The 24194-nt window shown below is 42.2% G+C and overlaps 2 protein-coding genes across 2 annotated transcripts in view; one reads left to right on the top strand and one right to left on the bottom strand.

Moving 5' to 3' along the window:
- Positions 1-5168, top strand: part of LOC110074006 (E3 ubiquitin/ISG15 ligase TRIM25) — a 31664-nt gene extending 26496 nt beyond the window's left edge. The window contains exon 9 of the mRNA XM_020783794.3: positions 272-5168. Within this exon, the coding sequence (XP_020639453.3) occupies positions 272-801 (530 nt within the window). The 3' untranslated portion in view covers positions 802-5168. The remainder of the gene's footprint in view (positions 1-271) is intronic.
- A 1248-nt stretch (positions 5169-6416) lies between these two features.
- On the bottom strand, positions 6417-24194 carry LOC110075187 (meteorin-like protein). Its single transcript, XM_020786164.3, has 4 exons — positions 23939-24194; positions 20464-20873; positions 18193-18252; positions 6417-11721 (listed from the first exon to the last, which is right to left on the bottom strand). The coding sequence occupies exons 1-4, from the start codon at positions 24055-24057 to the stop codon at positions 11408-11410; spliced, it is 903 nt and encodes a 300-aa protein (XP_020641823.3). The 5' UTR covers positions 24058-24194; the 3' UTR covers positions 6417-11407.

Raw genomic sequence — 24194 nt, 5'->3', positions numbered from 1 at the left:
CAGGAATGCAGTCACACAAAATACAGCTCAGCATCTCTGGCCTTCATCATCTTTTATTCAAGGTTTGTGTCTTCCAGTCTGCACTTAATGTACAGAACACCCCCATTGCTATGAAGCTGATGTTGCGGGTAGCTTCTCTTTCACCTCCTATTCATTTAGTTAGGCATGTGTTCTGAGAAAGGGGATTCGCTGCCCTCTTCTTCCCCTTGTACTCTGTAAATGTGAAACTTTGTTCGTCTGACTTCTCTGTCTTCAATTTATTTCACTCTAGTTGCGACAGCGTTCACCCTGGATTTCAACACGGCCCACAGGAAAGTGATTTTATCAGAAAGAAATACCAAAATGGCTGTGTCAGACACCCTCCAACGCTACGTCAATCATCCTCTACGCTTCACCCACTGTTCCCAAGTGGTCTCCTTCCAGTGTTTCAAGAGGGGCATCCATTACTGGGAAGTGGAAATGGAGCACAATAACTTCTGTGGCATTGGCATCTGCTATGGGAGCATGCCTCGGGAGGGGCCAGAAAGCCGCCTGGGGCGCAATAGCACTTCATGGTGCATCGAGTGGTTCAACGCCAGGATCTCTGCCTGGCACAACGACGTTGAGAAGCGCCTCCCCAACACAAAGGTGAAGAAAATTGGTGTCCTGCTGAATTACGAGGCTGGGTTTGTGATTTTCTTTGGGGTGGCTGAGAAAATCACTGTGCTCTACAAATATGAGGCACAGTTCACAGAAGCCCTCTATGCTGCGTTCTGGATCTTCTCCAGCGGAACCACCATGTCAATCTGTCCATTAAAGTGAAAGGTTTGGGTTACTGCCCTTTTTCTCATCCTCAAGCTAACTTTTCTTGCCCACCTTATGTTTTAGAGCCCTGTTCTGTCTATAGCAGTCTTGTTGAATTCAAAGTAAAGTAGTATATTTTGGAAGAGCTGGGCTTCCATTAAGCCATGGCCATACATAGTCTATTAATGCTAACAGTTGGCCAAATCTTTGCTGACATGACCTTGAGCAACATGCATTTAGGGAATTTACCTGTGAAGTTGTTGGTGGAACTGCAGGCATCAGGCATATGACTCTTTGCACACACTTAACCCATCCTAGAGAAAAGAGCAAGCGCGAGGGCTTGTCCAGGTAGAAGCTTCTTTGCTTTTGACCTTTGTCCACATCCAGAAATGTAGGGCACACAATTCATGGGGCTTTCTCTTCAGCCACTACTGCCGCTGTCACATAAAGTGTACAGTTCACAGTCCACGGGGGAGAGATGAGGGGATGATCAGTTACTCCCACTTTTTCAGATAGTCTGGAACAGCTGTTGATGCTGGCACAATGAACTACAACAGGCCTGTATCTTCATGAGCGCGAACGGGAGGGCAGTAGCACTTCCCTGATTTTGTACCAAATGCTGTTAATCCTGTTGTTAACAAGCAAAATGTACAGGGACCCCAGAACTGGTTTTTCAGTTTGCAAAGGGAGTTCATGAGTGGCAGACAGGTGTTACAGTTTTTGCCTACTTACAGGTGTATATTTGCATCTACTTATTTAATGGGCTAAGTAATAAACCTGTCACTGTATGCAGTAATCAAAGAAAACAATATGTAAGCATTGTGGAAAAACTCAGAAATAAAAGTGTCAGTATCATACTGCTCTTTCAGAAATCTGTAGTGAACCACATCTGGAACATGGTGTACAATTCTGACAATGAAACATTGTATGTTAAAGCTAGGAAAGGGCCCAAAATAAACCAGGATCTGCAGTAACTCCCATGTGAGGAGGATCTGCAGTAACTCCCATGTGAGGAGAGGCTGAAACATTTAGGGATGGTTGCCTTGTGGGAAAAAAACATGTATGTCTAAAAAAACAACAACAGATGTATTTTGTCCAGTTGGGCTTAATTCCAAATAAGCATGCCTAGGATTTATTGCAACACTAGTTATTTCTAGGAGGGCTCAACTATGATAGCTGTTCTTGCCTTCTCATTTGCTTGATGGCTTTTTAGTACAGTACATGTTTGGTAAGCTCTGAGAAGGCTGGGCTACACAAGGGCTTGAGCCTGCATACCCACACATTCGGTCCATGAAGATGTTTTGTACAGCCTATGCCTGCCTTGGGTAGCTGGCCTAGTTCACAATTCTGTGCATCAACCAGTGGTTAGAAGTATAGGGTCCATATTGGGCGTGGGGGGTGCAGTTTTGCTGGTGTTGCTGAAAGAAGTGGGGGGCTTGCTAAAAGGTAATACTTCTGAATTGGTGAGTCTTTTGCCTTTATTGCAGGTGTTACAAACGCCTCCCCTTTTAAAAATGCCTTGAAGGCATTTTGCCTCTTGGACATCTGAAGTGGCATGGAAGTCCCTTTTATGCCCCATGATAACCCCCTCGTGGCTTCTGTCAGTTCTTCAGACTTAAAGAAGCTAGGGACCTGAAGACTTTAAATCATCATGCAAGGACGAGGAAGGCAAGAAAGTAGAAACCTATAAAGTTGAGGTGCTTTTGAAGCAGATCTGTGCAGAAAGAGAGTGGCTTGCACAATACAAGCACCTTAACTCAGTCCATGTGGAAAAACCTTTGTGCACTTGGCTGCTTGGGAGGAAAAGGTTCATTTTGCCCTCTTGATCTTAAAGACACTTAATGGCTTTACAGTATTTCAAATAACAAAGAGACAGTGCATGGAAATAAGGGATGTTCTTGGCTGATTTTTGCTACACAATAGGAGCTTGTCTCCAGTCTTGATTTGAGCTGGTTAGAGACTTCTTATCTAACATGTGACAAGTCTCCAAGTGTAGTATTTGAAATGAAATGCTTGGAAGAAGCATGTGACTTCCAAGAAGCATGAAAAACCACTCAGAGTTCCCAGCTTTAACCTATGCTGTTCTTCCCAGCTGTCGTTTTCATACTTAATGTGTGAACTGTCTGGGTTTTTGTTACCTTTAAAAAAATGAGCAGGAAGCCATGGAAGAACAAGCGGAAGTTGGGAGACTGGGGTTTCATGGGGAGCACTCTTGGCCTTGCACAGGGGCATGGATTTTTCTTTAGAACCTGGCCCAGCGTGGTTCCAAGACTATCTGTATATCCTAAGCCACTGGGGCTGTGCTCTCCTTCCTTTAAACAGAAGCCACAAACTAGAGGTAGAGCTCAGGTCTTACATACTTATAAGTCTTGAGTTGTTTACTAGTGGATGGTATAACTTGTCTTGCTTTTCTTTAACCAGAACATGTGGAGTTGGCAAGATAACATGGCCCCCAGTTTGCTGTCTTTTACCCAGTTCTCCCATTTCAAGCACCTTGTTTTGTCAAGTGTGAAGGGAGCACATTATGGTAGAAACAAACTGTTGTGGTCACATCTCTGGAGAAAGACTTAGATGCAAATAAGGCATTGGCTATAGCAAGTTGGCTCATGCATTTAAAGTGGAAATCTAGCCATAGGGTTGTTCTGCCCCCCCCTTCCCTTCCTCACCCTGAAGATAAAGAAAGGGACCAATGTTAGGACATAGTCGGGAAAGGGTGGCTCTCCAGAGGATTAAGTTGTGGGTAGCCTTGTATACTGAGTCATCTCTGCTTTTGCACCAAGTAATATTCTTCAAATCTCAGGCCCACATTACAGTGAGACTTGGGGAAATGGGTTCAGCTTATCAAGCTACAACAAGTCACGGCAGGAAAATCGAGAGGCCTTGAGATGGTTCCACAGGTAAATTTAGGAACAGATGTGGGCTAAACTGAAGTCTAAGGTGGTTGTGGGTAAACTATGGAAAAGAGAAACAAAAACAAACAACTCGGTTGGTCCTTCAAGTATATGGGGATGAGAGGATAGCTGGGATGTTTTCCCCCAATACAACAAACTTCACTTTGGTTTTAGGTGTTCAGGGCTTTCATTTCCCCATAACGGGCTTGGCAAAATTCATTACAGGATCTGAGGATTTTTTTTCCCCCCTCCATGCTCGTTTCCTTGTGAGGCCCACTACCTATTCAACATTTTTTTTTCCTTGAGGCACTTTCCTCGAAGGGGAGAGTACAGTTCTCTGAATTATCTTCCTACCAATGATCATTTATGTCAACACACTTCTATGTGTGCTTTTTAAGAAATAAAGAACCCACAAGGCACAGTGGATCTAGCCTCCCTTATCCAGTTTGTGTGGGATCTGGGATGTGTTCACTTTAGTGGCTTAGCTGGCATCCACGTGCTCTTAGACTAATCATAATGTATATGTTTGATCAGGACAGACATTTTTCACACTTAATGCCAGAATGGATCTCTCTCAAAAAAATTTTTGATATCTTTTTGGGATCTCAGGAGGATTTTGAAATAACTGGGATTCAATGGGAATCTCAGTCTCGACAGAGATTGCTTCTTCTCTTTGCTGCTTCTGGTCTTTAGCATGGCGCAATATTGTCCAGTGGCTAAAAGTTGATCCTTAGTGATCATTTGAGAGAAATTGTTTAAAGGTACACTATTTTTTCACACAGTGCAAATCAATCTTGCTGGTTGGCCGAAAGGAACACTGTTTTTATTTCTTGGGGCAAAGCATGATTGTAGGTGTGATTGACCTAAAGACCTATTAAATCATACTGGTTTCACTGGAAGGGGGGCCATGCTCAGACATCACAGTGTGATCTGGCATTAGGTGTGCGTGTGTGTATAGGTGAAACTTTTTGCTAAAACAGTGATTTTCTAATGGTGTATTAACACCATTGCAATTATATAGTATGGGAATTAACATTAAGGTTTTGTGAAGCTTTTTTGTATCAAAAATGATCTAAAAACCATCTTGAGATTAGGAAGTTGGTTTGGTGATTGGTTTCAGCTTTTATAGATGTTTGTATTGAAAGGCAAGGCAGAAAAATGACAGTTTGAACTGCTACACATAGTTGCTTCAGTGCGTTATCTTGAAAATGTTATATGCAAGTGTATGAAATAATAAGTTTCTGTGGATAGTTGGCATCTTTGTGGCAAACTGTGCAGAAGAATACTGATCTGTATGCTACCTTAAGGTAGAGACTAGAAACCAATGCCATCAGTTTTGCTGAGAACTTGTCTTAGCCTTACTTTGTAATTACGTTTTTGTCCTCTGAAGATGGTGTCAAATGTAATGTGATAAACCCAATACATTCTAGCCTGGTCTTATAAGTGAATCAAAACTCATTATGTAAAATGTTAATAAAGTTTGATTAAATCAGAGTGATTTTTGTGGAATATGTAAGCATGCTGTTTCTTTATGAGATGAAAGGAGGATTAAATGGAGAATATTAAGTTTCCTTCCAAGAGAATGTATTTGGCATTTAATTGAACTGAATGAGATCTACGAGAGCACAAAAGCTGAGCAAGTGTAGGCAGAAAGGGAACAATTCTTTAAAAAAAATTCTACTGAAATCAGTGAATTTATCTGTGAAAAAAAATGAGCACAGGATTCTAGTGTACAACTAGAGTGTGACTAGGATGTTTTCGCAATACCACCTATTTGCTAGGACCTGATGTGGACATATACAAGTGTGTGTGGCTGCTGGGTGAATTGTGTTCCTTCTACTTGTTTCTGAATCTTTTCTACCCATCTAACTACCCCAGGGTGGGGTGGGCTGAGCTAATCCTATTATACTATTATTTTTGCCTGACCTGGTTGGTTACTGTGTTTAGAGCAGAGGTCATCAACCCCTGGTCCATGGCCTGAGCTGGACCAGGCCACGGAGACAGACCCCCTGACCTCCCCCGCACACACTCCCCTCCCCACAGCTGCTTTGTGCATGTGTGCCAGCACCAGCGTGAGCACTCCCCCACCCCTTCACGCATGTGCCTGTGCTAAGGGGTGGGCAGGGGCATGCAGGCACTCCTGTGCATGCGCGAAAGGGTAGAGGAGCGCATGCTCCGCCACTGCTTCATGCATGCGCCCGAGTGCACACACACACACCTTCCTCGGAGGCTCAGCCGGACTATGGTCCCAAAAAGGTTGGGGGCTGCTGGTTTAGAGGACTTTTCTTTGGTACCAGCTTGCACCCAGGGTTAGAAACAGGCATTCCGCAAAACATGATTGGAAGCATTTAAGATTCACATTTCCACCTCCCAACCAGCACCACCCCAAGCCCTTCACCCTTTTTCCTCTATGACTTCAATTGAGTGGCTGCGACTTTTCAAGTAATCAATGTGTCACTTAAAAACATGTCACAGTGTGGTCATTGTATGGTTCCCATTCACAGTCCATGTCATTTCGACTTTCATTGGCAGCTATTTTGTCCCATTAAAAAGTTGAAGACAGCAATTTGTGAATCCTGCTCAGCCAAGGAGAACTGTGAAAAAAGGAGTTATTTTAAAAGTCAATTAATTGTGGTCTATTGGAGTCCTCCCCATTCAGTTTTTTCAGGCCCTGTCACAGGCTCGCATCTGTCAGGTCTGTATTTCCCAGGCTGCTATCAGATGCTGTTACATTGTAAATAATGGGGTTAGTCAAGCTCTTTATTGAAGTTTGTGTGGTAGACACATTTGTATATCATTTTACGGTGTAACAATTCCATTTACATAAAATATAGGCAATTATGTGAGCAGACCCAAAAAGCTGTGGGAGGGTGGGAGGATCCTCCATTAAAATAATAAAAGGTAATTGAAAAGAAGGAGATAATTTAGGAGAAAGTGCCAATACTAAAGATACATGGTTCCAAAATTATTCAGGATTATTCAGCCACAGTGTGTGCGTGTGCACAACCTTTTTTCAAAAAGGCATATTAAAAATGCTCACATGCTTTAATTCAGACACAGTATATTTGTGGCACATTTTTGTGGCATCTTTTTTAACATACAATTTGCCAATTGTCATATAAAGTATGAAAACTCCCCAAAAATAAGACCAAACCTGAAAATAAGCCCTAGTATGATTTTTCAGGATACTTGTAATAGAAGCCCTACCCCCAAAATAAGACCCAGTTAAGTGAAACCCCGACCTCCAACATTGTGCACCAACCAGAAGATGACAAGACTGTATTTGAATAATGTTGATTGTTGTGCATGGAAAAAAAAATGAAACATCCCCTGAAAACAAACCCTAATGTGTTTTTGGAACAAAAAAAAATATAAGACCCTGTCCTGAAAAGAAAACACAATATATTGCTATAACATTATTACACTTAAACTAATGATATATAAACAAAAATGGTCAATTCTTAGCAAGCGTGTTTACACTCAAGTCAATTTAAAAACTGCATGGCAAGTTTGGCTCCACCCTTCTTCTGTTTTAAATTGTGTGTGTGAATAATGGAAATCTATCAGCAGATTAACAACATTTTAATTACACTACATTTATTGATTTATTATAAATTGTTTAAAGCAATTGATTTGTTGATTGCTTCAATGTAAAATGTTTTTGAAGCACGAACACACTCTGTTTCTACATGATGGATTCTTCATGCATACAAGGAATACATTTCAACTGAGAGCAAAGTTAGTGCCTCTTTATTAGCTGCTAGTTGTGGTTTACATGTTTTCAAAAGGTCTGGTATAATACTACAGTTTGATTACAATTTTGTTCATGTGAGAGTTTGTTTTTTAATCTGTTGAACTGTTCAATCATAGCATAACACCTAAAACACCTAAAGTGTCTGAGAAGCCTAAAAGCATGGTTTGTTTTCTGCTGTTGCTTTTTGTTTGTTTTATGGATTCCTAAAATGTACAAAGTCTAATTTCAAATAGTAATGTGAAACTTTACAATTGACCCTGGTGGGAACTACATAGTTCCATGTGATTGTGCCAAATGCGTACATTTCAATTTAGTTCTCATCTGGTCACTTATAAAAAATACAGATGGATTTGGTTGAATTGGTAAAAGAGCATTTCAAGTGTCACTGAACCTTGTCCCATGACATAACTTTTCTGCCTCTTTCTTCATTTATCTACTTCCCTCCCCTCCTGATTGATTTTCCCAAACAATGGAGAATCGTAGTCGCATTTGAGCAGAATTGACAAGCTTGCAGAAGGAAATATGGAGTACTTGAATAAATTGAAGCATGGATGACTAAATAGGCATTCTCCATAATTTTTTTGCTTACACAATGCTGGTTAAGTAGAATTTCACTGGTAGCATCTTATGCTCTCCTGGCATTGAACAGGATTTACCCCAATATGTTTAACTTGCCTTAGAAGCAGCTGAAATACCTGTCATTGCTGTGGCCATGGGCACCCTTGCAGGGCACTGACCAAGGCCTAAATCTTAGCTGGGGAGGGGTTTTTTTTACTTACTTATACCTATCCCAGGCAACTGTAGAAGGGCACATATAAGTCTGGCAACTTAACCTCTGTAGTTAATGTGGAGATGCAGATCTGCTTGAGATTTCTCTTTTCCTGCATGAACATAGTCCTCCAGGAGTTCAGAACAAATGATCAAATTACCCTTTAGTGGTTGAATGATGTTATCTCTTTTACAATATAGTAGACCTTGGAGTGTTACATCCTTGTAATAGCCAGTTAGAACAATGACTTAGGCAGATGTTCACAAACACTATACCTGATACTATCTAAAACTTCTTAAAATTGTACTTGGCCATCATGGAAATAATCATTTTAACATATCTTTTATGCACACACATGTAAATCATATTACATAAACTTACAATTGTGACCTACTTTCAGAAGGATATGATGTTGTTGGAATGCTATTTTATATAAAAGAAATGTGACACCTGAAACTACCTGGTGCAATTGGTATTGGACTGCAGCCCTCATCATTTCTCACCAATGGCTGTGCTAGCTGGGACTGAGAGGGGCTGTGGGCCACCCACGTTTGAAAAGCCATGCATTGACTAAATATACACAGCATAAATACATAGAAGCAACTAGTTACTCTTGAGTGAGTTACTTGCAGTTAATTCCTTTTTCTATTACTGACGCTATAAATACATTACAACTCTGTCTATCTGAAATCCTGTCGTGCAGGATTTTAGAGGTGAATTATTTTAAGTTAAGAAATCTCTACAGTATAGGCATTAGGTCCAGCTTAGTATGCACCAGATAATGCCTGCACCATTTGCTTCTAAATGTTATGCTATTTGTGTAACTGTGCAACAGGATTACAGCCACCAGTGTACAGCTTTATTTCCTTTGAAACTGACATTTTAACTATAGTTATAAAGGTATGACCTGATTAAATGGCACAGGAGGAATAGCCCACGTCTCAAATGCTGCTTGGAATTCTGCTATGACAGGTAAGGTGATGAGGAAGGCAATGGATGAAAATAGTGTTCTTTACTACTGATCTGCAAGCTATGCCATTCAGATTTGCAAAGACAAATAAAAGCAGATATCTCAGTGGAAAGCAGGAAAATCTTAAAATATTGTAACAAAAGGTACCCCAGTGTGGTGTAGTGGATAGCAATTGACTGGGCCTCAGGGAGACCCACATTCAAGTTCCTGCGCAGCTGTGAAAACCCACTCAATGGGATGCCACTGGTAAAACTACTCCTTAAAAGATCTCATTTACCTTTAGTGGTTCAATAAGGTATCCTCTTACTCTTGCATTTATGTAATCCTGAATGAAATGGCTTTTTCCTAATTCCTCCTTGAAAGCCCTTTAGGGTTGCCGTAAGTTTTATGTGAGGGACGTGGTGACGCTGCGGGCTAAACTGCAGAAGCCTGTGCTGCAGGGTCAGAAGACCAAGCAGTCACGACGGAGTGAGCTCCCGTCGCTTGTCCCAGCTCTCGCCAACCTAGCGGTTCGAAAGCATGCAAATGCAAGTAGATCAATAGGGACCACCTCGGTGGGAAGATAACAGCGTTCCGTGTCTAAGTCGCACTGGCCATGTGACCACGGAAGATTGTCTTCGGACAAAACGCTGGCTCTATGGCTTGGAAACGGGGATGAGCACCGCCCCGTAGAGTCGAACACGACTGGACAAAAATTGTCAAGGGGAACCTTTACCTTTACCTTTTTAAGTTCTTAAATAGCAGCAGGATGGACTGCTCTCCACATATATATATATATATGTGGTGTGCAAATGTGTGTGTGTGTGTCTGTGTCTGTGTCTGTGTCTGTGTGTGTAAAGTACAAGCCACAGCTTGTGTTCTTGGATAGATTTATTGTTGTCCACAAGAACCTAAAGAAGAGACTACCAATGCAATTCTACGAATGCTGACGCCAAGAAACAAGTTCTACTGCATCATATACACCTTACTCCCAGTGAAATGCATATATACAAGTGCTGCCTAAACCAACCTGTATACATTTCTTCACAATAGGTTGGAGGTCAGGAGCATGACTATATATTGCAATAAGGGGTGGGGGAGTGAGCTGGGAGGGAATATTGACTAAGAAATGAGTGGATTGTTCTTCAGAACGCAACATTGTCATTGCAATAGTAATGCAATATCCTGATCGCCAAGTAAGCGGCTATAAATGGAAGGATCTTGTTTCAGAGAGAAGAACTCGTTCATAGGAGAAAAGTGGAACCCAAGAGCAGAGTCTTCTATTCATAAGCCTGCAATTTTATAGGGTTGGCCCTATTCACTCAAAAGCTCATTAAAGATTCTTAAAGCTGTTTTCTCTATTGAACAACTTTATGATGGGGTCTTTGTTGCCTGGAGCACTGTTGCTTCGAAAGTAACGTTGAAATGTGCGGCTGCAGAACATGTGTGGCCTGTGTAAAAAATTAGCAAGCCTGCATCTCCACCCTTTCCAGTCTAGTGAACAGGAATATCTGCAGTCATGAGGTAAATCAACCTGAGAGACACTGACGAGCCCAAGATCAAACTGGATTTCATTACTGAGTCAGAATTTGAACCAGGTCCCTTGAGTTCTGTAGTTATTATTTTACTTAATCCATTTATTACTTAAATGTATATCTTGATTTTCCTCCAGTGCATACCTGGCTCTCCTTTCTCCGTTTTATTGCCATAGCTACCTAATGGAGTAAATTAGATGGAGCAAAAGCAACTGGTCTTAATTTACTTGATGAGTTTTATGGCAGGCTCAGAGACGAATCTGGCTCTCCCACATCCCAGTTCAACATGCCTGTCTGTGCATCTTGTATAGAGTCAGACCTTATGAAAACATGACACATTTGAGACATATAAATTGACTGTTGGAGATGAAACAGTTGCCATTTCCCAGCATTTTCTAAAATCTGCAAAGTGCTTTACATTATTTATTGTTTACCCCACAACAACTCAACAACAGAGTGGGATCTGTGATGAAAGAACTAAACGCTGCCCAGACCAGAGTCCCCAACAAAGGTGAGGCTCAAAGCTAAGTCTCCCTGATGCCATCCTGCTTCTATTAATTAGAGCACACTGGCTCTCTTCCTCAGCAAATAGATAAATGTGTTCAGATACTTTCACTGTTCCTCCACTGACAAATCTCAAAATCATCACCGTTATTTTATACCAACAACTGTCCTGAATTCAGTTTACTTGATCATGACAGACAATAAACTCACCACATTTTGTGATCATAAGTTAAACTCACAGGGGTTTGCTCCCCTCTTTCTGGCTGCTTGATAGACAGCACTGAAGTCTTTAAATCTTGGGGCACAGCCCAACCAAGCTTCTCCAAAGTGCTCACTGCCTGTGAAGAGGAAGTCCCCCATTCCTTTCTTCACTTTGCACTGCAGTAAGGTTTTGATGGGACCTTGCCACTCCCCAGATGTTTTTTCTTGCTGAAAGATCTGGTTTTTCTGCCAGTAGACTCGTTGCACGCCAACGTCAACCAGGGATATGTGATTCTCCAAATCATGAGTCACATTTCGGATGGATCCTCTCACCACTAGATGTAAATGAAATATGCAGAAGTTTAGAAGACAAGCAATTTATCTACCACATAACATTGTATTGGCAGATCCAGTTTCCCAGATCTTGGAAAAGTTGTGGGGTTCTTACAATACACACAATGCACCAGCCAGCATAATAGCTGTGCTGACTGGAAGATTCTGGAGCTTGTATCATTCCCTAACTTCTCCAAACTTTGGAAAAGCTGGAACACACTGGTGTTAAGTGGGAGGTACAATGATCACAGAACGCAGTATCATTTAAATCAAGGGTCCCTAACCAATTGTCTGTGGCCTTGGAAGGACTGGGTCGCCAAGACAGATCTTTGAGGGTCGAAGGAATGCGTGTGTATGCATGCACACATGCACTCCCGCCCGCCAACCCACGCACCTGCCCGCCTGATGCCGCACACACACATGGACGGACATCTGCCCACATGCATACATGCACCCCCCCACACGTATGCACAGACACCCACCACAACCCCCAGTCCTTGGGAGAACGGTCTTCAACTAAGCTGGTCCCTGGTGTCAAAAATGATGGGACCCACTGATTTAAATCTTCCGCTTTTCTGATAACGTCACACATGTTATCAGTAAAAAAAATCCTGTTATACTGGATAATTGTAATTTTTTTTTTTAGCAGCTACAAAGATGAATCAGGATAGGGGATACAGGAGGAACAGTTGGCTCTGATGCTGATGTCACAACTTAAACTGATTCCCCAAAAAAGCTACATTTTAATGCCCGTTATATTTCTTCCCTACAAAATAACCCCAGCTTGGGCCAGAGAGATGGGTCTTATCAAATTTCTATTACTTATTGGCTGAAATCCTGTTGTTTAGTGTATTAAATTACACAAAATAGGAGTCAACTCCTCTATAAATTTTAGTGAGTCACAGGGGCCTGCTCCAGTTGTGACTTACTACATCTACTCAACTGTGAGTAAATAAAACTTTTTATTCTTTTTCTTACCAATTCCTCAGAGTGAGTTTTTGAGACTGTAAATGCCAGTTGATGAGAGAAAATGGGTGGTGTACTCTGGGGGGACATGTAGCTTGTTCTGCCCTGTACATCCTTGTACTTGTGCAGTGCAGCTAGAGATTTTTTTATCCAAAATTCAAAATATTTAATTTTTAAATAAAAAAGTATTCCTGTATATTATCTATAAGTATTATTATCTAATTTACTGCCTAAAAGCCTGCCTGAAGAGCAAGGTCTTTGCCTGTTGACAGAAGGAGAAGAGGGAGGGGGGAGGTCAACCTGGGAAATAATTTATACCATCTGGGTCTTCAGATGTGGTTGGACTGAAAGTCCCATCAATTTGAGCCACTTTAGCAGTTAGAGCAAGGTTAGTGAGAACTGCAGTCCAACCTTTTCCGGGTATATAAGTTCCTTAGATATAAAGCACCTAAATTTACAACAGACACATATATAGGTATATAGCTCTCATATAAGTTATTGCAGGAAAGGGAAATAATACTGCTGATTTACACCAATGGATCAACTTTTAGTGCAACCATTTTCACCACTGTCTACACACCTGTTTGCATATTACACTCCAAGTTTTACTTCTAAAAAATCCATTGCTCCTAAGAGAGATAATTTGGTCACGAAAAAGTACTCCACATTAAAACATGTGTCATTTGTAACTGAAAGACAAATCTGCTCAGTAGATTCATGAAAACTACTTATTTACCCATCCCTATTTGTTTCCACTCTATTCCAACAGCAATAATTAGGGAAAATATCCTATGTTGGATAATAAAAAGCTCAGTATTTTAGGCCCACTTAGTGATAATCAGAGAATATCCATAAAGGGCTTTGATTAGTAAACACCTATCCATTTGATTTTTCAAGAACAAAATAATCTATTTTAATAATGCTGTGAGAGAGTGCTATAGTAATCTGAGAATAATGCCTGCTTGAGGATTTGTCTACACATTGTCAAATACTGTGGGATCAGCTCTGCTTATAAAATGAATGAAACTCAATGACTGATCACATGACTGAAAGGCCAGTATGAATTGTTCTGGCCCTTTTTGTTCCCAATGTGGCTTTCTTCCTCGGCTGAGAGGATGTGTGTGTGTGTCTACTTTTTTCAAATCAGAACAATTTGACCTGGCTTTCCCCCAGGTGATAATTTGATTTGTTCTTTCAATTCGGTAACCTTTATTGGCATAGGAATTGATTTGTTCTTGTAAAGGTGGGAGGGAGGGCTATTTGGGGATGACATTTTGGTCATGTAGGTAGTTGGGACATGATGGGATTGTGGGAATACCTGCCCTTGCATTCTTTCTCCTGGATTTTTCTCTGAATTTTTTAAAATTGACATATATTAGATTAGCAATATATCACAGTATCACATTATCACCAGTATTATTATAGTAGTTTAGCACTCAATCACTTCTGGAAGAGATTTTTTTTTTGAAAAAGTCACAAACAAAACAGAAACAACCCAGGTGAAATAAAAGATGTTAAAAAGAAGAACTTTGGGATGCTGCCATCTTTTCTGGGACATTGTACAACCCTTTCAAAACCAAGCAGTTTGACCAAAAACCACAAAAAGATCAGCAGAGGCGGAACCAGAGGAAGGAAGGAAGGAAGGAAGGAAGGAAGGAAGGAAGGAAGGAAGGAAGGAAGGAAGGAAGGAAGGAAGGAAGGAAGGAAGGAAGGAAGGAAGGAAGGAAGGAAGGGAGGGAGAGAGGGAGGGAGGGAGGGAGGGAGGGAGCGAGGAAGGAAGGAAGGAAGGAAGGAAGGAAGGAAGGAAGGAAGGAAGGAAGGAAGGAAGGAAGGAAGGAAGGAAGGAAGGAAGGAAGGAAGGAAGGAAGGAAGGAAGGAAGGAAGGAAGGAAGGAAGGAAGGAAGGAAGGAAGGAAGGGGGTTGTGGACTTCAATGTCAATCACATCCCGTTCAATATGAACGGTGAACTCCCCAATCAATCCACAGCCCCTTGTGTGAGCACTGATTGTGGTTTCAAACATAACACATGCTGTGATTCAAATCTCTTCCCTGTGTAGTCATACCCTCAGTAAAGAACAGGAGACCCTAACCCCTGCACATATGGATTCTTCCTGACAATCAACCCTGCATATTTTTTAAAAAATATCACCATTGACAGAATAAATCAGGGCCAGAAGTGACATACAAGGCTGTTTTTCAATTTACAGTTTTCAAAGGACAATTCCCAATTACAACACCTCCCCGTTCCCTGCCCCCAAACATCATGTAATCAGTTGTGGATTTTTGTTTACAAAATGCATCATCATCTATATCTTCCCCTTTGGGGATAATTATTCCCATACATATCATGGGCACAAAGGACTTCCTTCCAAAGATTCCAGGAACTTCCTTGGCTAATCCAATTTCCTGGGGACCCAAGCCTTTTAGCATAACAGATGTCCCCCCCCTTCTCCTCCTCTTTCTCCCCCTCCTCCAGCTTTGTGTTACCATTTTTTTTATAAACCTGAGATACAAGTCAAGTCTATGGACAAGCTGTAATGCTCTTGTTCGTCTTGCTCTGCCTTGCTCCCAGGCAGCCCCTGGTTGAGAGACTCAAGACCTCCCTCTTAAGAGCCCATAAAGTCCCAATTCACAGAGAGGGTCATTTACACTTTCATGAGCAGCTATTTTCTCTCTCGTCCAAAAAAAAAAAAAAAGGGGGGGGAAAGAAAAAGGCCCCCAGCCCTTGATTATAGTGATTAGTGAACTCAGAACAGGGATGTCAAGCCATAAATAGAGTCTGCTCAAAGGGCTATTTCTTCTGGTCTGTTGGTGCTTTAAGTATAAATGCCCCCCATTGTGTGCCCTTCAGCCCCACATCTGTCAGTTTCCTGCAAGAAGGAGCGTGCCTTGCGTGGGATCCAATAACTTCATCAAGCAAAAAGACTGGGGCTGACTGACTTGGCAAGAAAAGGATAGCAAGGACCAGCCAGCTTGAGCCTGTGGGCTCCATATATACAGCCTCCCTCATGCTGAGGAAGCAGATGCGTAGCAGGTCAGCTTATACATCCTTGTAATCCAGCTGCCTTCAACTCTAACTGCTCCGTGGCTCTCCCGGGTCAGGGCAGAGCCTTCCCCTTATCAGCAGCTACATGACCCTTCTGTGTTTTTAAAGCTTGAAAATGCCTTGCACTCTGTAAGCAAAACACAAACGCATAGAAAATAATACTTTGGGGGAGTATACTTCCCAGAATCCTGCAGCCAGCAGGGCAAGTGAGCGGATGTTCTGGGAATAGTAGTTCACAAAGAAAGTTTTCCAAGGCTCTGCTCCAGATGTGGTAGACCAGCCATTCTCAAACTTTTTTTCCTTTGACATGGTCATAAACACAATATAAAAGAAATACAGTGGTGCCCCGCATAGCAATGTTAATCCGTTCCGGATTAATCGTCGCTATGCGAAAACATCGCTAAACGGATCGGAAAAAACCATAGGAACGCATTAAACTTGGTTTAATGCATTCCTATGGGGCCCAAACTCACAGTTCAGCGAAGTTCCTCCATAGCGCCGCCATTTTCGTGCCCTCGGTAAGTGAGGGCAGGGTGCGAAAACACTTGCGGTGGCCATTCTGGGCAGCCGGTGGCCATTTTGGAACCGCTGATCAGCCGTTTAAAAAAACATCGCAATGCGAAGATCGGTAAGCGAAATGCTTACCGATCATCACAATGCAATGTTTTACCCATTAAATCATCGCAATGCGATCGCATTAACAATCTAAAAAATTAGATCGCTATGTGGATTCGTCGTTAAATGGTGCGCTCGTTAAGCGAGGCACCACTGTATAGGCCGAATCAGGATTGTATTAGTTGCAGAATGACTCTTATAAGAAACCCTTATAAGAAATGACCCTTATAAGAAATGTTTCCAGTCAGTGGCCCCTTCAAATGTGCCAAGCCCCTGCAAGGAGCCATATGCCCCCCCCACCCAAGAACGGCTGCAGTAGACTACAACCCACCTGACTTCCAAACTATGTGTCGGGGATCGTTATCAATTGTCTGATTGGGATGTGGGTTTTTTTCCTTCTTGTTTGTTGATTGTATGGTATATTTATATTTTGTAAACAATCCTGAGCAGTGATTTCAACTGCATTCAGCAGTTTATAAGCATATGTGCATAATACACCAAAGCAGGATATTTCACAATGTCAGAATAGCTGTTTACGTTATAAAAGTCAATCAGCAAGGAAGCAATATTTTTGGGCTGCAGTTATATAGGTATTTACCTGGGACTGAGACTCACTTGATACAATGGGACTTCTGCATAAAAATGCATATGATTGTACTGCTAGTACGACCAGCCTAGGACTGCCAAGACTTTCGATTAACAATCAGCCTGAAGAAAACACAACTCATGGCCAGGGCGTGGATTCACCTCCTTCTATTACCATCTCCACACAAGAATTGGATATTGTTCATGACTTTGTGTACCTTGGCTCAACGATCTCTGACACTCTTTCGCTAGACATCAAGCTGGATAAATGCATTGGCAAAGCAGCTACCATGTTCTCTAAACTCACAAAGAGAGTATGGCTCAATAAGAAGCTGGCAGCATATACCAAGATCCAGGTCTATAGAGCCTGTGTCCTGAGCACACTCCTGTACTGCAGTGAGTCCTGGACCCTTCATGCATGGCAGGAGAGGAAGCTGAACACGTTCCATATATGTTGTCTCTGACGCATTTTTGGTATCACCTGGCAGGACAAAGTTGCAGAGTAGTTCTAGAATGACCTGGAATTTTTAGCATGTATACATTACTGAAACAGCGATGTCTACTTTGGCATGTCGTGAGAATGGCTGATGGTCGGATTCCAAAAGATCTCTTGTATGGAGAATTAGTGCAGGGAAATCGCCCCAGAGAGAGACCACAGCTGCGATACAAGGATATCTGCAAGTGGGATCTGAAGGCCTTAGGAATGGACCTAAGATAGGAAAGCTTGACATCAGAGTATTCAGCCTGGAGGCAGGCGGTACATCATGGCCTTTCCCAATTTGAAGGGACCCTTGTCCAGCAGGCCGAGGCAAGGAGACAGTCCCAAAACCAGATTGTACTGTATTTGTCTTCACTCTTGAATTGGCCTTCTCAGCCACACTAGATGCTGTTCCAAGTCCTCTATTCAGAGCACATTACCATAGTCTCTTGAGACTAAAGGATGCCTAATCTAAAAACTAATCTAACATCTATCTGGGGCAGTCTGAAGACATTTTACTATTTGGGGTGGTGCAACAAAGGCCATCCTTCCCACTCACATCCAATCAAGGTCCACAGTAACCAAAGCCAATCAGGAAGCAGAAATTCTCACAAGTGCCACTGCTCTAGCAGTTATAATACAGAAATAACAATGTCAGTGACTATTTGCAGCCCTTTTGTGATCCTCAAAATCTGCCAAGTGGCTGCATCCCACTGCCTAACAGTATAGCCAGCCAAGAGTATATCAAGTATCTCAAAAACAACATTTAGCCAAGTTACTTACCAAAATCGCTGCTACAAATGGCCATGAGAAGTTCCATGTTATCACAAGGGCGGCACATGGCTGAAGAGTCAAAACACCAGAAAAAAAAGAATAAGAACTCTTGAATGTTCAAGTGGACCCCTGAATTGGGCCATGAACACAGAGTTTGGTCCAAGGACCTGAACAGCATCTAGACAAAACTCGGTATGAAGACATGGATCTTAGAGCAGAGCTATTTGCATGACACTTACACTGTTGTAAAATACTTAACATATAGGGGACTTCCCCCTCATTTCATTGAGCTCAATGATGAATAGAGGCCTTTAAATAACAACAGATTTGGACAAAAGGTAGGAAAATGCTAGCAATCTTTGGCATTAACCACAAAATGGGACAAAATCTTCTAGTAAGCCAGTCAATAACAAACGTCTATCATTGCTTGGCTCTTCTCAACTTAAGATCAAATGGGAATGTGTGTTTCCCTGGCCATCTCCACTTATCCATTAACTCCTGCAATTCCCCTTATTTTAGGATGCTATGGATGAAGCCAGCAAAACATCTGAGCATTTAAAATGACCCATTTAAGACAAGGCACCTTTCAAGTGATGAAAACTGCAACACAGATTTCAGGGGGGAAAAATAGATCATAGTATGCTCTCCTCTCAGTCTGCTCAACTTGATTCTGAGTGGCCAAAAAGAGGCAGAAATGCCTACAGGATAATAAGCAGTGAGTTGGGAAAGAGCAAGGAGATCAATCATGAGAGTCACTGTGGTGTTTAACTTGGACATGGGAGTTTGGGTGTTGAACTGGAACATGAGAAATCCAAGATGAAATCTTCCATGAGCCATGGAACTCACTTGAGTGACCTTGGGCTGGCCTCTATGTTTTAGCCCTACCTGCTTCACAGGGTTGTTGTTGTTGTGAGAATAAAGTGAGGAGGAGGAGGAGAACCATGTACAACACCTTGGTCTCATAGGAATATTATTAATCAATCACTCAGTCACTCAATCACTCACTCACTCACTCACTCACTCACTCACTCACTCACTCCATCCATCCATCCATCCATCCATCCATCCATCCATCCATCCATCCATCCATCCATCCATCCATCCATCCATCCATCCATCCATCCATCCATCTTTTTTTATCGTTTAAACTTTGATATTGCCTGATTGGTGTAAGGCACTGCTCTCGGCGGTTAACAGTTAATTCAAAGCAAATATTACAATATAACAATAAGCAATTAAGACATAACATCATAAGATCAAATCAGCTCAGTAAACAACATAATAAATGAAACAGTCGTTCTCCAGATTTTTTTTGGACTTCTGCTCTAATCATTCCTTATTTCTAACTCCACTTTCTTTTTTTCTTTTCTTTTCTTTTTTTCTTTTCCTTGCACTTTTCCTCTCCTTTCCCTTTTTTCCTGTTTTCCTTTTTTCCTGTTTTCAAAGGCAAGGAAGTGAGGGAGCAACAGCAGCACCCAAGAGAGAGCAGCACACAGCCTGTGCAGTTCCCACCCTTGACCTAGATGGCAAGGGGCCTTGCGATAACTCTTATCACAGATCTCAGCTCCTGGCAACCCAGGCCTTTAGAGTTAAAACTGGCAAAGGGTGAGGACTTTTCAGTCATGGCAAATGCTCTGTGTAATGTGTTGCAAACAGAGCAATGTTATTAATAGTTGCAGAGATTTCTGGGCTCAGAGCATTGAGGGTGATCAAAAGGGCTTTGTCACGGCTTTGTCACCGAGAAGAATCAGGTCTGTTTTCTTCCCTCTCTAGTTTTCATCTTCTTTGTCACTAATAACCTCCCAGGGAAAACAGCTGAAAAGAACATATCTAAGTTCTTCCTGCTGATTTGTTGTCTAGGAACCAGGATCCATAATCCTCCCCAACATGCCTGTTGCCACACCTCTTTCCTCTCAATATTACTTACTGGATTCTGGGAAACAGCTCAGGGCGGCATCATGAGATGGCTCATCAGACACGCTTACTTACAGCTTTAAGGAAAATGACAGATTATTTTCTGTTCTGGAAGGCTAGCTAAGTGGCTTGAATTTTGTTTCAGTCTTAATACAGCTGCTGCCAGTTTTGAGTACAAACAATTTTTAAAAAAATACTTTTGAGTCTTTTGCTATCTTAACACTGAGTTTAATGCTGAATTTTGTTTCTTTTAACAAAATTTGGGAAGCCAATATAGTAAACAATACTAAAATGAAAATGTGAAAAGATAAATTATTGTGTTAAATCAACAAATACAACACTACATCCTGCCCCAAACTTACGTACCTTCCACAAGCGCCATCTTCTGGAAGTCTGGGCCTGTTGCACTCTGGTTGCTAAGCAACTCATACTGGAAACTGGCCGTCCTGCGGCTGATGTCCCGCTGGGGGCTGGCCTGTAAGAAGAGGGCTACCCGCTGAGGTGTGTGGGTGCTGAAACAGGACACATGGTGCAAGCGGGGTTCCTCAGCATCACTCACCAAAAGATGCAGCTGCCCATCACGCTCCACATAAATGTTGGCCCCCTGAAAGTTACTGGATGGCTTGATGCAGATGGTGGTGTGTTGGGCACTTGAAAGATTAGGCTCCAAGATGACACGGAGGGCTCGAGCTGGGTACATCCACTCCAGGAAGCCCTCGGTGCAACGGAGGTGGACCTGCTCCACTGCACGGGAGTAGGGCTCCCAGCTCAAACCACTACAAAACAATGGGATGAACAGCCAGGATCAGTGGGATGTGAAATAAATAAATAAATAAATAAATAAATAAATAAATAAATAAATAAATAAATAAATAAATAAATAAATAAATAAATAAATAAATTAATAAATAAGAGGTAGTTGGAAGAAAGGAGCCCGGATCTTCAATTCTGTTGCCAAATTCGGGTCCTTAAAGAGATCCTGTAATTCTAATTGTATAGAATTGATACCTTCAGCCAAGGGGAACATTTTCCATCACTACGTATACTACGGGAACAACAGAAGCTACAGAATCATTAAACATTTTGGCCACCTAGATGCTGAGAGGCAAAGATGCTAATCTGTTGCAGCAAACAACAAAGTGCCTCGTGTCACCTTAAAGACTAACAAGTTTTATTTGGCAGCTTGTATGGGCATCTCATGAAAACTTGTGCCGGTACTGACTTACAGCAACCCTAACAGGGATTTCAAAGTAAGTGAGATATTGAAGAAATGGCTTCCACACTTCCAGTGAGTTTTTATGGCTGAACAGGGATTCAAACACAAAGACTCCAAAAACCTAGACCACCACTCTATACACTGCCCTGGGTATCCATGAAAGCTTATGTTATTCAAATAAAACTTTAATTAGTCTTTAAACTGACACAAGACTCTTCACATCATTCTTACAGAGGAGTTATCTCAGAGTATGGCTCTGACAATCTTATATAAGGCAGACTCCAACAACTCACACAATAGTTATGGATAGCTCCTCCCTCCACCCTGCCCTGCCTGCTGTCACAAACCACTTTTGGAAGGGTTTCCTGGGCTTAGAAAAGGAAGTCTTATCTCTAGGGAAGAGAGAAAGGGCAGGCTTCACTTTAAAAACTCAAGTCCATTGCTCTCCTGGTTTGTTGGGCCAGTTGCACAGAACTCTCGACTGCAGCTCTGGCTTATTCTACTGTTCTTGCCCAGGCACTTTGCCTATGCTTACATCTTGGTGTAACGTGATAGCAAAGGGACTACTGTAGAGTGAACAACTAATTTTAATCAGTTTAAACCACCTAGAATAGTTTGTGTAAGGAGACAAGAGTTTATGTTTTTGCTCAATTGAGAATTACTTGTGTCATGGTGGACTGCATACATTCTTCTCATGGCTAGATGACTGCATCCTAAAATAGCTAATGGCATTCTGGTAGCAGAAGCTAAGACGTGGCTGCAAAGTGCTGGCAAAGAGAGCGAAGAGGTGCTAAGCAGCCTTCCTGGACTTCTGCTACTTTCAGTGTGGTGACAGATGAGCACCAGTGCAGAAGAGAGGTTCCGTCTGCAGCCCAGCTGGCTTCTGTAGGTTAATTGTGCCATCTTATTCTTAGCCTCAGGCAACAAAAGACTTTGGGATGGTTACCAGTACAAGAGCTATATATATGGATGTGCACATTGGGCTGAAACTTGTAAATGCAGTATTGAATGGCTGACCAGGGTTTTCAGCATTGGCAAAGCCAGTCACCTGTTTAGGAGCACAGTGACTTAACTGAGCATCTGATAGGTCTGCATGCTAATCCATTTATTTATGGATCTCTGGATTATACCCATAATCACCATGGAGGACCACTGAGACTTACCAAGTCAGTCTTAGATTCAAAGGAGAGAAGAAGCTACAGTAAAACCAAGACTGAAAACAAACATCAGATATGCATCTAACATATGCAAGTTCAAACTGACAATATTTTCAGCAGCTATGTTTTATAAAGCAAACCAGAATGAAGCCATTTTATTTAATAAATGAATATATACAGTGTTGCAATTCAGACAAACATTTTGCACTTTTCACAGTATTTTGTTATCCATATCTGTACTTCATTCTATTTTGCTAAAATACAAGTATTATACTATAGTTTAAGTTGCTGCATAAACTTTGGGAATTATTGTGGGGGGGATACACCATGTTAAGTCCCATAGATTTCAAGTTTAAAATGGTTTTACTGAAAATAACAGATCATAAAAGTCATTTTCATAGGATTATACAGTGAAGCTTGAATATACATTGATTTAGACATTCCTTTCTTTTTCACAGAAATGGCTGTTATAGGTTAACAACAATAATAAAAGGCATCAGGGCTCAATCCATCCACATAACACACTGCTTCCCATGGAGAATTAAGAATTCTTGTACGTACTATTTTCCCCAAGGAAATCTGCTTTCTTTAAAAGACTCAACTAGCAGTCTTCTCTTAATTTTTATTATTGCACAGCTTAATGCCAATAGTTTGAATGTAGGTATACAGACCCCCCATGCTGCCACTGCAGGTGAGAACTTGAATTTAAAGGTTCTGTCTATTAAGACAACTGCCCTTCTGATGGTGAGATATAATCTAAAAAAATTTAGAGTGAAATTAGCCATCAGAAATATTCTCTGTAGCATAAAATCCACAACGAGGTCAGAACAATCATATTCATAGGACTAGCAGCAGATTGGTGTGTGTGTGTCATGAAAGAGCAGCAGGTTGTCAGCTGTTAACTTTATTTCTGCATTTATTTTTATTGTCAAAAATAGGGAGAGGAGCTTGTGGGGTTCTCAACTTCATATTGGCTGGCTTTGGTAGTCCTGTGTGCATCATAATTTCTGAGCTGCCCCGGATGGAGGTAAGGGCTACTCCCTCTCAGATAGCACAGCATCTTCGGCTGGCCTCACATCACACACCTTATACCGCCAGTTTTTCCAGGGCGCGTAAGTCTTGGCAAGTTCTCCTCCCGATTTAAACTGGAATTGAAATTCGGAGAGAAGGCAGGCCAAGAAGGACAACGAAGCGGCCGGTTTATGAGCCTAGGAAGCTCTTGGCGATTGAGCCAGAAAGCTCCGAGAGCCTTTTTAGACTCTGTGATTTTTGTGTAGTTTGGATTTTTGTGAGCCCCCTTGAGTCCCTTCTGGGGAGGTAACCGACCGACCGACCTACCTACCTACCTGTCTCCCGGCCCAGAATAAGAAACCGGAGGAGGGTTGCCGCGGGCTCCTCCTTCGCGCTGGCTCCCTCCCGGCTCATCCTGGCATCTTCTTTTGCCCTCCTTCCCGCCCTCTCGACTCACCTGCCCTTCCAGCTGCACTCGTCGGCGGCGCACGGCGGCAGGCAGACCAAGAGGAGCCCCACCAGCAGCGGCCGAAGGAGCGCAGCGCGCCTGCTCCGCGCCTCCCGCCTCCGGGCCATCAGGTGGCTTTCTGGGGCCGCTTGGGCGAGACCGAGCCAGCGTGGAGCGAAGACAAGCGGGGGCCCGCCTCCTGCGCGACGCCTTTTGCAAAATGCGGGAGGGAGGCTTTCCCCCCCTTTCCTTTCCTTTTTTTTTT

This window comes from Pogona vitticeps, chromosome 2 (genome assembly GCF_051106095.1).
Source record: "Pogona vitticeps strain Pit_001003342236 chromosome 2, PviZW2.1, whole genome shotgun sequence".
NCBI lineage: Eukaryota > Metazoa > Chordata > Lepidosauria > Squamata > Agamidae > Pogona > Pogona vitticeps.
Note: the sequence above shows the minus strand (reverse complement) of the source record. Positions and strands in the feature narration are given on the sequence as shown.